The following is a 13,162-nucleotide window of genomic DNA, read 5'->3' on the forward strand; positions in this document are numbered from 1 at the left end:
CTAAAGGTGGGGTGCAGGGTGGGGCGAGAAAGACGATGTATCACGGAGTGAGTCGTCTGCTCTCCATCGATAGAAGCAACGCAAAAAATTTCCAAAGTTGTCGCCCACCCGTTCTCCTCTGGTCTCCCCCAAAACGGCCGGCTCGAAATCAGGCCCGGATAGGGCAGCGCGATCCAACCATCTTCCCTGAAAAGGAGCACGAAGCGATCACCTCCTGCTAAGGGATCAGAGAGGTGGTGCCACTCACCCGGACACACAGCATAACGGAAGCGGGAATGGACACCAGTCCTCCCTGTCCCCACCATCCCCACCCGCCCCTCACCAGCCCGGGGAGCGCTCTGCGTCCCTCCCTCCTCCCCCGCCGACCCCATACCCTCTCCAGACCCCGACCCATGAGGGCCGGGGCGGGGGAGGGATCTAACCTTGTTCGGCCTCTCTGGCGAGGCCGGTCCCGGCGTCTTTAAAACGGGCTCACCGGCCCTGACGACTTCCCAGACCCCGACTTAGTGGAAAGAGCACGGCCTTGGGAGTCAGAGGACGTGGGTTCTAGTCCCGGCTCTGCCACCTGTCTGCTGTGTGACCTAGGGTGACTTCTCTGTGCCTCAGTTACCTCATCTGTAAAATGGGGATGAAGACCGTGAGCCCCACGCGGGCCAACCTGCTTACCTTTTATCTACCCCAGCGCTTAGACCAGTGCTTGGCACAGAGTGAGCGCTCAACACATACCATCGTCATTACCAACATTATTATTAGCAAGGGCCCAGACCACGGCTTTGAAATGATGCCTCAGTTTATTGCAAATACAGAACGTGAAACTAACACGAGGGCGAAAGCAATTCAACACAGCAACTCATCAACTGGAATAAATTAAGGACGTCTTTCCCCCTCCTCCCCCTCCCCGCCCCCCTCCGGGGGAGGCTCACAGGGGAAACGCGCCGGTTGGAAGAGACTCAATCCCCCCGGACGCCCACCAGCGCCCGCATGGAAGGGCCGAACGGGCAGGCGACGGGCGGAACGGGAGGACGACGCTCGGAACGGTTTCGGCTGCGTTCCTCGACGTTTCTATTCCAGAACGAGCCCGGCGGGCTTCTGGGCCCCGGGAGCCCCAGTGCGGGGAGCTCAGCCAGAACGAGACAAAGTCAGCAGCAGGCGGGCAGTTGGAGAAGCGAGGTGAGAAGCCGGAGACCGGACAGGCGAACGCCACCTCCCTTTCCAGGAGGGGCTCCCGGAGCGAGGAGTGGTCGAGGCGGGTGAGATTCGTCACCGCTGGAGGGAGGGGAGTCAGAGGGTTTGAGGGGGGCTGGAGAGGTTGGCCGACCCTGCACACGATCCCCGCGTTCTGCCGCCCCTCATCCCCGTGCGTAAAAACGCTTGCCAGTGGAAACGGGCGACGGGGCGAGGAACGCTTGCGTTGGAAACGGGCGGCGGGGCAACGCTTGCGTTAAAAACGGGCGTTCCACGGGGGATCGGGGATGGGGGGTGGGAGGTGGGGGTTTTGAGGAAGCGGCAGCAGCGGATTCACCCTCGCTCAGGGGGTCCCGGCGGGAGGGGGCGCGGGAGGCGCCGGCCCTCTAGGCGAAGCGCACAGACCGGCTGCTCCCGCAGCTGAAACCGGGGCCGCGGGGGAGACAAGGGGCGCAGGAGTCGGGTGCCATGACGGTGTAGCTGCCCCCGGACATGGAGGAGCCCGTGGAGATCTGTCGGCCGGGGGTCGTGGAGCAGGAGAAGCCCCCGCAGGTCACCCCGCCTCGGGAGCTGCTCACGCCTGCGGGGAAGAAACACGGAACGGTCAGACTGGATGCCTCGATGCGCGCTTCCGAGCACCTAACCCTTGGCGTTGAGTTGGTGTCCAGGATTTCACTCTGCATCTAATAGATGCCCAGTTCAGCGCTGTGCACCTAGTAGGCATCCAATATAATTCTAAAGCTTTCTGGCATCCAGGACAGCGCTCTGCACTTAGTAGGCATGGGGTAGTAATCACCTAGCAGGCCTCCAGTACGGTGTTCTAGCCCTAGCAAGCCCCTAGTACAGCACTTTGCATTTAGTAGGTGCCCAGTATAACGCTGTACATCACAGCGTCTCGCTCAATGTTAATTTGTGCGGGCGCGGAGCGCAGAATTCCAGTAGGGCCCGGGTGTCAGAGGACCTGGGTTCTTATCCGGAACTCTGCCAATTGCTCGCTGGGTGACCTTGAGCGAGTCACTTAAATTTTCCGTGCCTCAGTTCCCTCATGTGAAAAATGGAGATTAAATCCTACTCCCTCCACTTAGACTGTGAGCTCCATGTGGGACAGGGACTGTGTCCAACCGATAAATTTATATCTAATCCAGAGCTTAGAACAGTGCTTGACACATTGTAAGCGTTTAACAAATATCATAAAATAAATCCAGAGGCGGGATCAGGAAGACTGACTCAGAGGGTGTGTACCCAGGGTAATGATGATGATGTTGATCAGGCTTAAGAGCTTACCATTGTGTCGAGCACTGTTCTAAGCGCTGGGGTAGAAACAAGTTAATCAAGTAGGAACTTAATTTGCGGCGGTGCGTACACTACACAAGCCGGTTGCCAAATTGTCCAGATTTTCCAGCCTCTCAGATTAGAATTTATCTTTGGAAGGGTCGAGGTTTCAAGCAGTCATTTTTTTCTTCCCGTCTGGCACCTCCACACCGCTCGGACCACCGACGAAATGGTGACCTGTATCATCTGGAGAAGTTTGCCTGTGGTGCCGCCCGCCCCGTTTTGCGCCCAGCGTTTAGAACAGTGCTGGACCCATAGTAAGCGTTTAACAAATACCATTATTATTATTATGGTCAAAATGCAGCAAGAACCTTTTAGCCGGGAGAGAATACTTACAGACGTTCACGGCTCCCACGCCTTCACACAGCCTGTGAGGGAAGAGGAGAGAGGTTAGCGAAGCCGACCTCCAGAATTTGTCTGAGACCCCGTGGGGGCGGAGGCGGGGGAGGTGTAGGGGGAAATCTTTGCAGCCCGGGTCCCTGGGGGAGAGGGGCTCCGCAGCTAGGGTCTTCTTAGGTCCGCCAAGGGTGGGGGGAACTGGGATCTCTGCGGTATCAACATCCAGGAGTGAATCCGCTGGTGGTGATTCTCCCCCCCCCCCCCAGTTTCTCCGGGAAGCGGTGCAACATTCATTCATTCAATTCATTCAATCGGATTTATTGAGCCCTTACTGTGTGCAAAGCACTGTACTCAGCGCTTGGAAAGTACAAGTCAGCAATAAAGAGAGACAATCCCTGCCCACTCCGGGCTTAAAGTCTAGAACATTCATCCCCTCCTCCCCGGCTAGGCGATTTGATGGAATTCTTCCTTGGGTCTAACTTAATTCCCTCTTATTGGGTCCCTCCCTCTTACCGGTAAATTTCGGGGAAACTGAGAGCCGCCCGTGATGTGCCACCCCGCTCCGTGCTGCCCCGACCCCAGACCCCAAAACATCCTCCTCTTCCCCTCGCACTCCTCACCTGCTCTCCTCGCCCTCCAGCAGCCGTCTGTAGGTAGCGATCTCGATGTCCAGCCCCAGCTTGGAGTTCATGACCTCCTGGTACTCCTTGAGCAGGCAGGCCATGTCCTGCTTGGCCTTGAGCAGGGCGGCCTCCAGCCCGGCCAGCTTACACTTGGCGTCGTTGAGGGCCGCTTCGCCCTGCTGTTCTGCCTCTGCCACGGCGGCCTCCAGCTTGGCGTTCTGGGGGAAGGACGGGAAGAGGGGTGAGGGGAGAGGTCACGTTAGGAGGGCCAGGGTTTCTCGCCCTCCTCTCCAGCCAGGATCCCGGTGAGGGGGGAGGGGGCATGACTAGAGATTCCCCCCGACTCACCAGGACGGTCTCCTCCGTCCACAGAGGGGAGGGTCTCCCCCACCCACTCACCTGGCACTTGGCATTCTCCACCTCTGCGGTCAGCCGCTGGATCATGCGATTCAGCTCATTGATCTCCTCCTTGGTGCGGCGCAGGCTCTCCCCGTGACGGACCACCGTGGCCTTCATTTCCTCGCACTGCGGCCGGGGGGAGGGAGAAAACGGGGGTATCGGTGGGGGGAAAGCCACCCCACTTCCCTGCTTCGCTGCTGTCAGTCACAGGGCTGATCCCAGATAGGACAGGCCGGACCCACCTCCCTGCCTCAGCCCAGGACATCGGGTTAGGGGAATCCCACCCCCCAGCCACCCCACCCCCGACAGGGCTCACCTTGCTGCGATACCAGGACTCGGCCTCGGCCCGGCTGCGACTGGCGATGTCATCGTACTGGGCCTTGATCTCCGCCACGACGCAGTCCATGTTCAGCTCCCGGCTGTTGTCCATCTTGACGATGACCGAGGTGTCCGAGATCTGGGAATGCAGCAGGCGGATCTCCTACGCGAGGAAAGAGAAGGGTTAGGCGGGGTCGGGGCAGACCCCCGTCAATTCCTGGGCCCACCCCCCTAAATTACTCCCTCCAGTCCGAACGCTCCCCCGGAGGTTCGGAAAGTTGGCCAGGGGAGGGGTCGGAGCCGTGGGACCCCAGAAAGTATTTTGCTGTTTCTGCAGATTTTCGTCACGAACTCCCGGGGCCGAGAACTCCTGGGTTCTCTGGCTTTATGATCCCTCTTTTCGCAACATCCCCTTCGTGCACGAACAAATACATACACTTGGGCACGCAACTAAATACGCACACGTTGCCATTCACACATAATCAGCAATTCGTACTCCCGTGTTTAACCCTTTCCCTCCCCCCCCCCCCATACACACAGCCTATGCCTGTATACACCCAGACATACCCACGAAAGACAGAAACACACATACAGAAGCACAAAGTTCGCTGTGTAGCTTTGGGCAAGTCCCTTCATTTCTCTGTGCCTCAGTTACGAATTCTGTAAAATGGGGATTAAGACTGTGAGCCCCAAGAGGGACATGGATCGCGTCCAACCTGATTACCTTGGGTCAACCTCAGCTCTTTGAACAGTGCTTGACGCAGAGTAAGCGCTTAATAAACATCACAATTAAACGTGCACCGGTGGGCACCCGCACATCTCGTGTACATACATGGAAGTGCATAAAAGATATCTCTTAGATGTCCACATCAAACTTAAGCCTGCCTATTATGTTTCCATGCATGCACACGCTTTAAAGGAATCAAGCATACCCTTTGGTCCAGACACAAACACAACTATTGCCTGCGTGTCCCCGGGTACCCTCTGATACCCACACGCCCGTAATCCACATTTCCACCCGCAGGCCACCCTGCCCACGCCTACCTCCTCGTACAGCGACCGCAGGAAATCGATCTCCTCCGTGAGGGTCTCCGCATTGGCCTCAAGGTCCGATTTTCGCAGGTAAGCGGAGTCCACGTCCTTTGGAGGGAGAAGGGAGCAGGGAGGAATAATAATAATCCTAAATGTATTATTCGTTAAGTGCTTACTACGTGCCAAGCACTGTTCTAAGCGCTGGTATAGTTACAAGATAATCACGTTGTCCCACGTGGGACTCACAGTCTTTTCCCCATTTTACAGACGAGGTCGCTGAGCCCAGAGAAGTGACGTGATTTGCCCAAGGTCACACAGCAGACAAGTGATGGAGCCGGGATTAGATCCCGTGACCGTCTGACCCCCCCAAGCCCCTGCTCTTGCCCACTAGGCCAGGCTGCTTCTCAAAAAAAAAAAGAAGCAGAAAACAGCACAGTTATAAGAAAAGAAGAGGTCTGTGGGTAACATCCGAGAATCTCTCGCCCCCCACCCCAACTCCTAGAGCAGGACACCCCCTCCCAGGTCTGGGACCCGCCCTCCGGGGTGGGAGGGTCTCAGTTTCGTCTCCTTAAGCGCTTTCTCCACCGGCAGACCCCATCCCGACGGTCTCACCTTCTTCAGCACCACGAACTCGTTCTCTGCCGTGGCCCTCAGCGCCACCTCCTCCTCGTACCTGGTGGGGGACAGGAGTGGGATGGGAGAATGGCCGTGTGGGTCCGGCCCCTCCTGCCAGTCCACTCATCGCAGGGTGAGACCCCCCTCCCCCACGGAGTCCTCTAGCGCTCCGCCGTTGTCCCCCATGTGGACCTTCCCTTTCCCTCGACTCCCCCCGACCCCCGTCCGACCGGGTCTGTCCATCCGGGGGGAAGGGTCTGGTTGTCCGCTTGTCTCCCCAGCAGCTGGCAGGCGGGGGGCCGGGTCTGTCTCTAGCAGGGACCCCCTTCTCTCCGCGCACTGAGATTGGGGGGGGGGGAGAGGGAAGAGGGGATGCGGCTACGGGCACTCACTTCTTCTTGTAGCCCTCCAGCACCTCCTGCATGTGGTTTAACTCGGACACGAGGCGGCCGCTGTCCGCCTCGACGCACTCCAGTTCGCGCTTCAGGGTCTCGACGTAGCCATTAAACAGAGGTTCCATGTTGCTCTGGCAGCATCGCTGGTTCTGGTAGAACTGCCATTTGGTCTCCAGCAGCTTATTTTGCTGCTCCAGGAACCGCACCTGAGGCGGGAGAGGTAGGGAGATACGCGGGGAGCGTGTTCAGGGAGGATTCCAATGCCAAGCTCATCCCTACTCCGTTCGCTCCCCTGCAACCTCTCGCCCCGGACTCCTCTCCTCTGGGGTTGGTCAGCCAGTTAATGGATTCACTGAACGCTTACAGTGTGCAGGCCACTGTACTAAGCGCTTGGGAGAGTGCAATAGAACAATAAACAGATACATCTGTTTATCTGTTGCCGAACTGCACATTCCAAGCTGTAAATACTGTGCTCTGCACATAGCAAGCGCTCAATAAATGCTACTGAATGGACGAACACATTCCCTGTCCACAGAGATTTTATAGTCTAGAGTCCAGAAGGATGGCCGGAATCAGATATTCAGTATCGTAAAGAGTGGATGGGATTGCGTGGAAAATCGAGGGACTGCAGAGGCGGGGACAGAGGCAGAGACACACACAGAGACTCCGAGAGGAGGCTAGAGACAAAAAGAGGCAGAGACATGGGTAGCCAGAGTAAGAGAGGCACCCAGATACAAACAAAAGCGCTTTGTGCAGTGCTCTGCACACAGTAAGCGCTCAATAAATACGATTGAATGAATGAATACTGAAACACAAATCAGTGCATATCCAGACGGAGAGAGAGACAGAGGTTTAGAGACGGAGATCTAGAGGCACAGAATCGGAGAGCCGTAGCGTCACAGAGACAGAGAGACCACATCTAACCCTCCGTGGGCTGCCACGCCCCAGGAGAAACCGATTCTCTTCACCCAGAGGAAACGGGCTTGGGTTGGAGTAGAAAGTTAGGTTAGACTTAATGGAGAATTCAGAACTAGAAAGGGGTACTGAGAGGTGGGGGTGAGGTGCTCCCATCCCCAGAGATCTGGGGGCTCAGGGCAGACCCTGGTTCCCCTTCGATGTCGGGTTTGGTCCTCCTGGAAGCGGGGCGACCTCACTCGCCATCCCTGCCAGGTCCCAGGGCTTAGGACACCGTCTCAAGAAAGCAATGTCTCCAAGAAGCCCTGAGCGATGCGGGTTGCTCGTGGTCCATCCTGTCTCCTCCAGAGGACTCGAGGGAGCTCCTCGAGGGAAAAGGGGGCGTCCGGTGGTCAGAGTGAGTCTGGGGACGTCCCCCCGGGCCTCACCTTGTCGATGAAGGCGGCGAACTTGCTGTTGAGACACTTGATCTGTTCCTTCTCCTCGTGCTTCACGCCCTGGGCGTTGGGGTCGATCTCCAGGTTGAGCGGGGTCAGCAGGCTCTCGTTGACCGACACGGTGGTGATGCAGGGCGGGCTGGGCCCGCACACGCCGCCCGAACGGTAGCCGAAGCTGCGGCCGCAGCCGGGGCGGTAGCCCCCCATGGAGATGCGGGGTCCGCAGGCCCCCACGGCGCTGAGGCTGCGGCTGCCGAAGCCGGTCAGTCCCCGGTAGCAGGAGACCCCGCGGTAAGGGGCGGCGCTGATGCAGCAGCGGTCCCCGACCCTGGGAGCCACGGCCGAAGAGGAGCTGAAAGTCCGGGAGACCCCGCAGCCGGAGCTGATGCGGTAGGAGCGGCAGGACATGATGCTGAATCGGAAGGCGCTGCGGGGAGCGAGAGAAAGAGAGCGCACGGAGCCGTCGGAGCTGTCGGAGCTGTCGGAGCTGCTGATTGTCTTGCCCCGACCGGGGCAGCGGGGCCTTTTATTGCGGGGAGACAGCGGGGTTCGGCTGTGTAAAAGGAGAGAAAAGCCATTTTACGCGCTTTATTGGCTTGGGGTGTTTGCCAGTACCACCCTAAGCACTCGGCTTCGCGGTGAGCTCAGCACAGACTCGGCGGCGGTGGAACCGGGCTTGAAGATGTTATTAGCAACCCCGTGCGTTGCACTTTTCATCTTCAAAGCTCTTTTACATACATTAAGTAATTAATCTGCCCCACCACCCTATGAGGTACGCCGGGCCCCCTCTCACTGATGGGGAGAAACGTTGGGCGGGGTGTGTGGAGGGACCCCCTCTCCTGCCGACCCCATCTCCTCCTCAAAGGCCCAAATCAACGCCAGGGGGACAGAGGGATTTTGAAAGAGACCATCCCGCCCCCGCCCCCAGAAGCTTGTCTCTCTGGGTCCGTCCGTTCGCACCCCCCCCCCCCCCCCGCCGCCCCGCCTTCCCAGAAAACTCCTCTGGGAGCCAGCGCTTCTCCAATTGTCCAGGAGTTCCGTCTAACCTCAATCCCTCTTGCTGCGGTTGGTCAGTCCTCTGTACAGCGCACTCGGGAACCGGTGGCTGTCAGAGAGTTCGCTGGGGCGAAGAGGGATCGGGCTATGGCTTCCCTTCTTGGTGGGGGGGGGGGGGAGTCTCTGCAGCCTGGGACCCTGAAGGGGTTTCGGGGGCTCGAGGGAGGTATTTTGTTTAGCCAGCAAATGCTGAAACAGATGGGAAAAACAATTGTTTTATGGTTTTTGTTAAGCCAAGCACCTGACTAAGCGCTGGGATAGAATACAAGATAATCAGGTTGGACACCTTCCATGTTCCACATGGGGTTCACAGTCTTAATCCCCATTTTACAGATGAGAGAACTGAGGCGCGGAGAGGTGAAACGATTTGGCCAAAGTCACACAACAGACAAGTGGCGGAGCCACGAATAGAACCCAGGTCCTTCTGATTCCCAGGCCAGTGAGCTACCCATTAGGCCACGCCGCCTCTCTTCCAAGGAGGCTTGTGGATGTCCCCTCTAGCTCGGACCTGGTGCTTTTAGCCTTCAACAGAGTGGACCTTTCTGGTGGCTGAAAGGCGCTCGGGTTTCTGCATTTTGCCCATTTCTGCCCCCCCCCCCCCGGGGGGGGGGGGGGGCGGGCGGGTGGTCCCCGTGCAGTTCTTTAAATCTAGTTTCAGCCAGAGAGCAGCCAGAGACGAGGCTTGCCAAGACCAATCATCCCTTTCTGGGATAATTAAATCTGTTTAATCCCTTACAGGGTGGCAAATAAATCAATCGTATTTATTGAGCTTACTATGCACAGAGCATTGTACTAAGCGCTTGGGAGAGTAAAATGTAACAGAGTTGATTGACACATTCCCTGCCCACAACAAGCTTACAGTCTAGAGTGAAAGAGGCAATTCTGCAGGGAGTCGGGGGCTGGATCCCCGCTGACTGATGGAGTATCTCTGCTTTGGTGGAAACACCGAGACGTTCCAGTCCGTGGATTAGTGATATTTACTGGGCGCCTGTTAGGCTCTAGGCACTCTACTGAGCACTTGGGAGAGTCCCACAGCAGCAAGACACCCGTGACCTGCCTGAGGGAAGCAGCGTGGCTCAGTGGAAAGAGCCCGGGCTTGGGAGTCAGAGGTCATGGGTTCTAATCCCGGCTCTGCCGCTTGCCAGCTGTGTGACTTTGGGCAAATCACTTAACTTCTCTGTGCCTCAGTTCCCTCATCTGTAAAATGGGAATGAAGACTGTGAGCCCCACGTGGGACAACCTGATCACCTCGTATCCCCCAGCACTTAGAACAGTGCTTTGCACATAGTAAGCACTTAACAAATATCGCCATTTATTCATTTATTCTTTTATTCAAGGAGCTCACAGTCAGAGGAAACCCATAACTGAGATGGACACCCATAAAGGCTGAGTTGTATGGTGGAAACCGTCAGTGGTATTTATTGAGCACTTACTGTATGCAGAGCACTGTGCTAAGCGTTTGGGAGAATGCACTATAACAACAAACAGACACATTCCCTGCCCACAACGAGCTTACAGTCTAGAGGGAGTTTTTATTATTATTATGAATAATGGTATTTTAAAGTGCTTATTATGTGCCAGGCACTGTACTGAGTGCTAGGGTGAATACAGGCAAATCGGGTTGGGCAAAGTCCCTGTCTCATGTGGGGCTCAAAGTCTCATTCCCCATTTTATAGATGAGGTAACTGAGGCACAGAAAAGTGAAGTGACTTGCCCAAGGTCACAGAGGAAACAAGTGGCAGAGCCAAGATTAGAACCCAGGTCCTTCTGAATCCCAGGCCCGTGCTCTAGCCAATAGGCCATGCTGTTCCTCCTTGGCATAGAGTAAGCGCTTAATGGTAGGATCATTATTCTTTATTATTGAGCGTGTTCTCTAGGAGTCTATAGCGTCTGGTTTTGGAGGTGGCAGGTGGGTGTGTGGAGTCGGGCCTGTTCAGACAGAACAGAAGGCCACCTGCCTGTGTTCCCATGCACAGCCCACTGACACCATCCAAGTCTTCCCTGACTCTCCTTGGGGATTTCCCTAGGTTCCCAGTTCCAGGATGGGAGTGTCCGGATCTCCGAGGTAGTGATGGTGTCCTGGAAAAGTCCGGAGAGTGACAGAAACCTTCAGGGCTGAGAGGGACCATGAGACGTCATCCCATCCGGCCCCTGCCTCCAAGTGGGTGAATCAGTAGGCCTTCTCCGGACTCCTCGCTCTTCTTTGATCTTCTGCTCTGTAGTGTGACGCTCCACTGGTTGGAAACTCTGAGTTTTCAGGATGTTGGAGCTTTGAGGTGGGACACGGATGAAGCTTTGAGATGGGATATTGGTCCCATTGGGAAAACTGCAGGAGCAGGTGTGGGGAGAAAGCAGAAAAAGTAGTTCTGGGGAGCACCGTCTGACAGAACAGTGAGCATTCCCTGAGAAGCAGCATGGTCTAGTGGAAAGAGCATGGGCCTGGGAGTCAGAGAACCTGGGTCCCAGCTCTGCCAATTGCTTGCTGTGTGTCCTGGGAAAGTCATTTAACTTCTCTGTATCTAAATTTCCTCAACAGTGAAATGGGGGTTTAAATTTTATCCCCTCCTTCTGAGGCTGTGAGCCCTATGAGAAAAAGGGACTGTGTCTAATCTGATTAATTTTTTAAAATATCGTATTTGTTAAGTACTTACTATGTGTCAGCAGGGCTGGGGTAGATCCAAGTTAATCAGGTGCAACATAGCCCCTGTCCCCCATGGGGCTCACAGTCCAGTAGGAGGGAGACCCTGGAGTCTCTGCAGCCTGCTAGGAGGGTGTGATATTCCCGCTTGCCCACACTGGGAAGGGAGGACAAGGAGAAGCAGCATGGCTTAGTGGATAGAATACAGGCCTGGGAGTCAGAAGGACCTGGATTCTAATCCTGTCTCCACCTCATATTGGCTGTGTGACTTTGGGCAAGTCATTTCACTTCTCTGGGCCTCAGTTATCTCATCTGTAGAATGAGGATTAAGATTGTGAGCCCCATGCGGAACAGGGACTATGTCCAACCTGATTAACTTGGATCTGCCCCAGTGCCTAGAAAAGTGCTTGTCACATAGTAAGCACTTAACAAGTATTATTATTATTATTATTATTATTAAGCCAAGGGATCAGGATAACCCACAGATTTAGCCCTCAGTGCCTGGGACATAAAGGGGTAGATATAATGATCCTTGGGGCTCTTTCCTCCCCCTCTCCGTTAGCTTGCTCCTTGGAAGCTAGGTTTGTCCCTCCTCAGCTGGCACCTGCCGCCTCCGGCTCTGGACGGTCTTTGGGAATAATTATTGTCATTAAGATGACCTGAGCAGGATGCCTCTTCGTCCCTAGACAGAGAAAACAGCGTCGCCCCAGGGACTGCTGGAAACTCGTCAAGAAACGGGTGCTTGACAGGGGCATCGGGGAAGCCCCCGCTATTTTCAGACCTAGAACAGGCCTGGGTGGGCCAGGCAGGGCTGGCTAGGGAGCAGGAGGCTGGCCCAGGTGACCTTTCAAGGTCTTTCCCAGCAGTGAGTCCCCGAGCACTCTGAGTGAATGCCACCAGCCATGAGTCCCATGAATCCAATCAAAATTATGAATTGACCTCCTCCCACTGGTCCCCAGCTAGACCTACCCTTCCCACCCCCTCAAACCTCACCCCAAGTCTCTGCTCCTTCCACTCAAGCCTCATACCCGGAGACATTTCTTCCCCCAAGTTTGGAATCACCTTCCTCCTCCTCTTCTCCAAACCTGATGACCTTGTATATTCCCCCAGTGCTCAGTACAGTGCTTGACACATAGTAATCATTTAACAAACACCACTATCGTTATTATGTGGTATTTGTTAAGCACTTACAATAATGATAATAATATTGATGATGATGATGATAATAATAAAAACCTGGTTCTATTCCCTTCCTATCAAACTCTAATGAAAGCCTACCTCCTCCAGGAAGCCTCCTCAGAATCACCCCAAATGGTCTTGGGTCATTCTCCAGAGCTTAGTATAATGGGTGGCACATAGAAAGCCTTTAACCAATACCATAATTATAATTTTCTTAGCCCTTGGATATACCTGAAGGGGAAGGGAGGAGTTGAGCTGGAGAGATCCTTGGGGGAAACGGGTAAGAAGGGGGAGATAAATCCGGGCAGACATACTGGAGAAGGTGGCCCAGAGCTGCAGCGAACAGGCAAGGAAAGGAAGAGGAGGAAGAGGGGGAGAACTGAGGAATGGGGGGGAGTCTAGACGGGAGGGCAGTGAAGAACAAGACCAAGGGGTGGGAGAGAGGGCTAGAGGCTGAAAGTAGGGGCGGAGAGTTGGGAAGAGGGAAGAAGGGGAGGGCACAGGTGGAGAGGAGATTTCGGGATTTGGGGTTGGGAAGGTTTCCTCCCCTCCCTGGCCATGGTGGGGATCCCCATTCCCTGTCGTCCTCAATAGCGGGGAGAGGGGGCGAGCAGACGACCTAGTCTAATTTTGGGGTCGCCGTGGGATCTTGGGTGCCTTCGCGCCAGACTCATAGCCTCTGGCTCGGAGCTGCCGGGT

General features: G+C 55.7%; 1 protein-coding gene across 2 annotated transcripts; it reads right to left on the reverse strand.

Annotated features, from left to right (window-relative positions):
- Positions 1–1,571: 1,571 nt before the first annotated feature.
- Positions 1,572–7,998, reverse strand: LOC100089219 (keratin, type II cuticular Hb5). 2 transcript variants are annotated; one of them, XM_029073199.1, is made up of 9 exons: positions 7,582–7,998; positions 6,236–6,444; positions 5,841–5,901; positions 5,241–5,336; positions 4,195–4,359; positions 3,879–4,004; positions 3,477–3,697; positions 2,854–2,885; positions 1,572–1,765 (listed from the first exon to the last, which is right to left on the reverse strand). In XM_029073199.1, exons 1-9 carry the CDS (start codon positions 7,996–7,998, stop codon positions 1,572–1,574), a joined length of 1,521 nt encoding a protein of 506 aa, XP_028929032.1. The 2 variants fall into 2 exon arrangements, with proteins under 2 accessions (XP_028929032.1, XP_028929033.1); XM_029073200.1 differs by having other exon boundaries at positions 1,572–1,758; positions 2,850–2,885.
- Positions 7,999–13,162: the final 5,164 nt, after the last annotated feature.

This window comes from Ornithorhynchus anatinus, chromosome 10, assembly GCF_004115215.2.
Source record: "Ornithorhynchus anatinus isolate Pmale09 chromosome 10, mOrnAna1.pri.v4, whole genome shotgun sequence".
In the NCBI taxonomy this organism is placed as follows: domain Eukaryota; kingdom Metazoa; phylum Chordata; class Mammalia; order Monotremata; family Ornithorhynchidae; genus Ornithorhynchus; species Ornithorhynchus anatinus.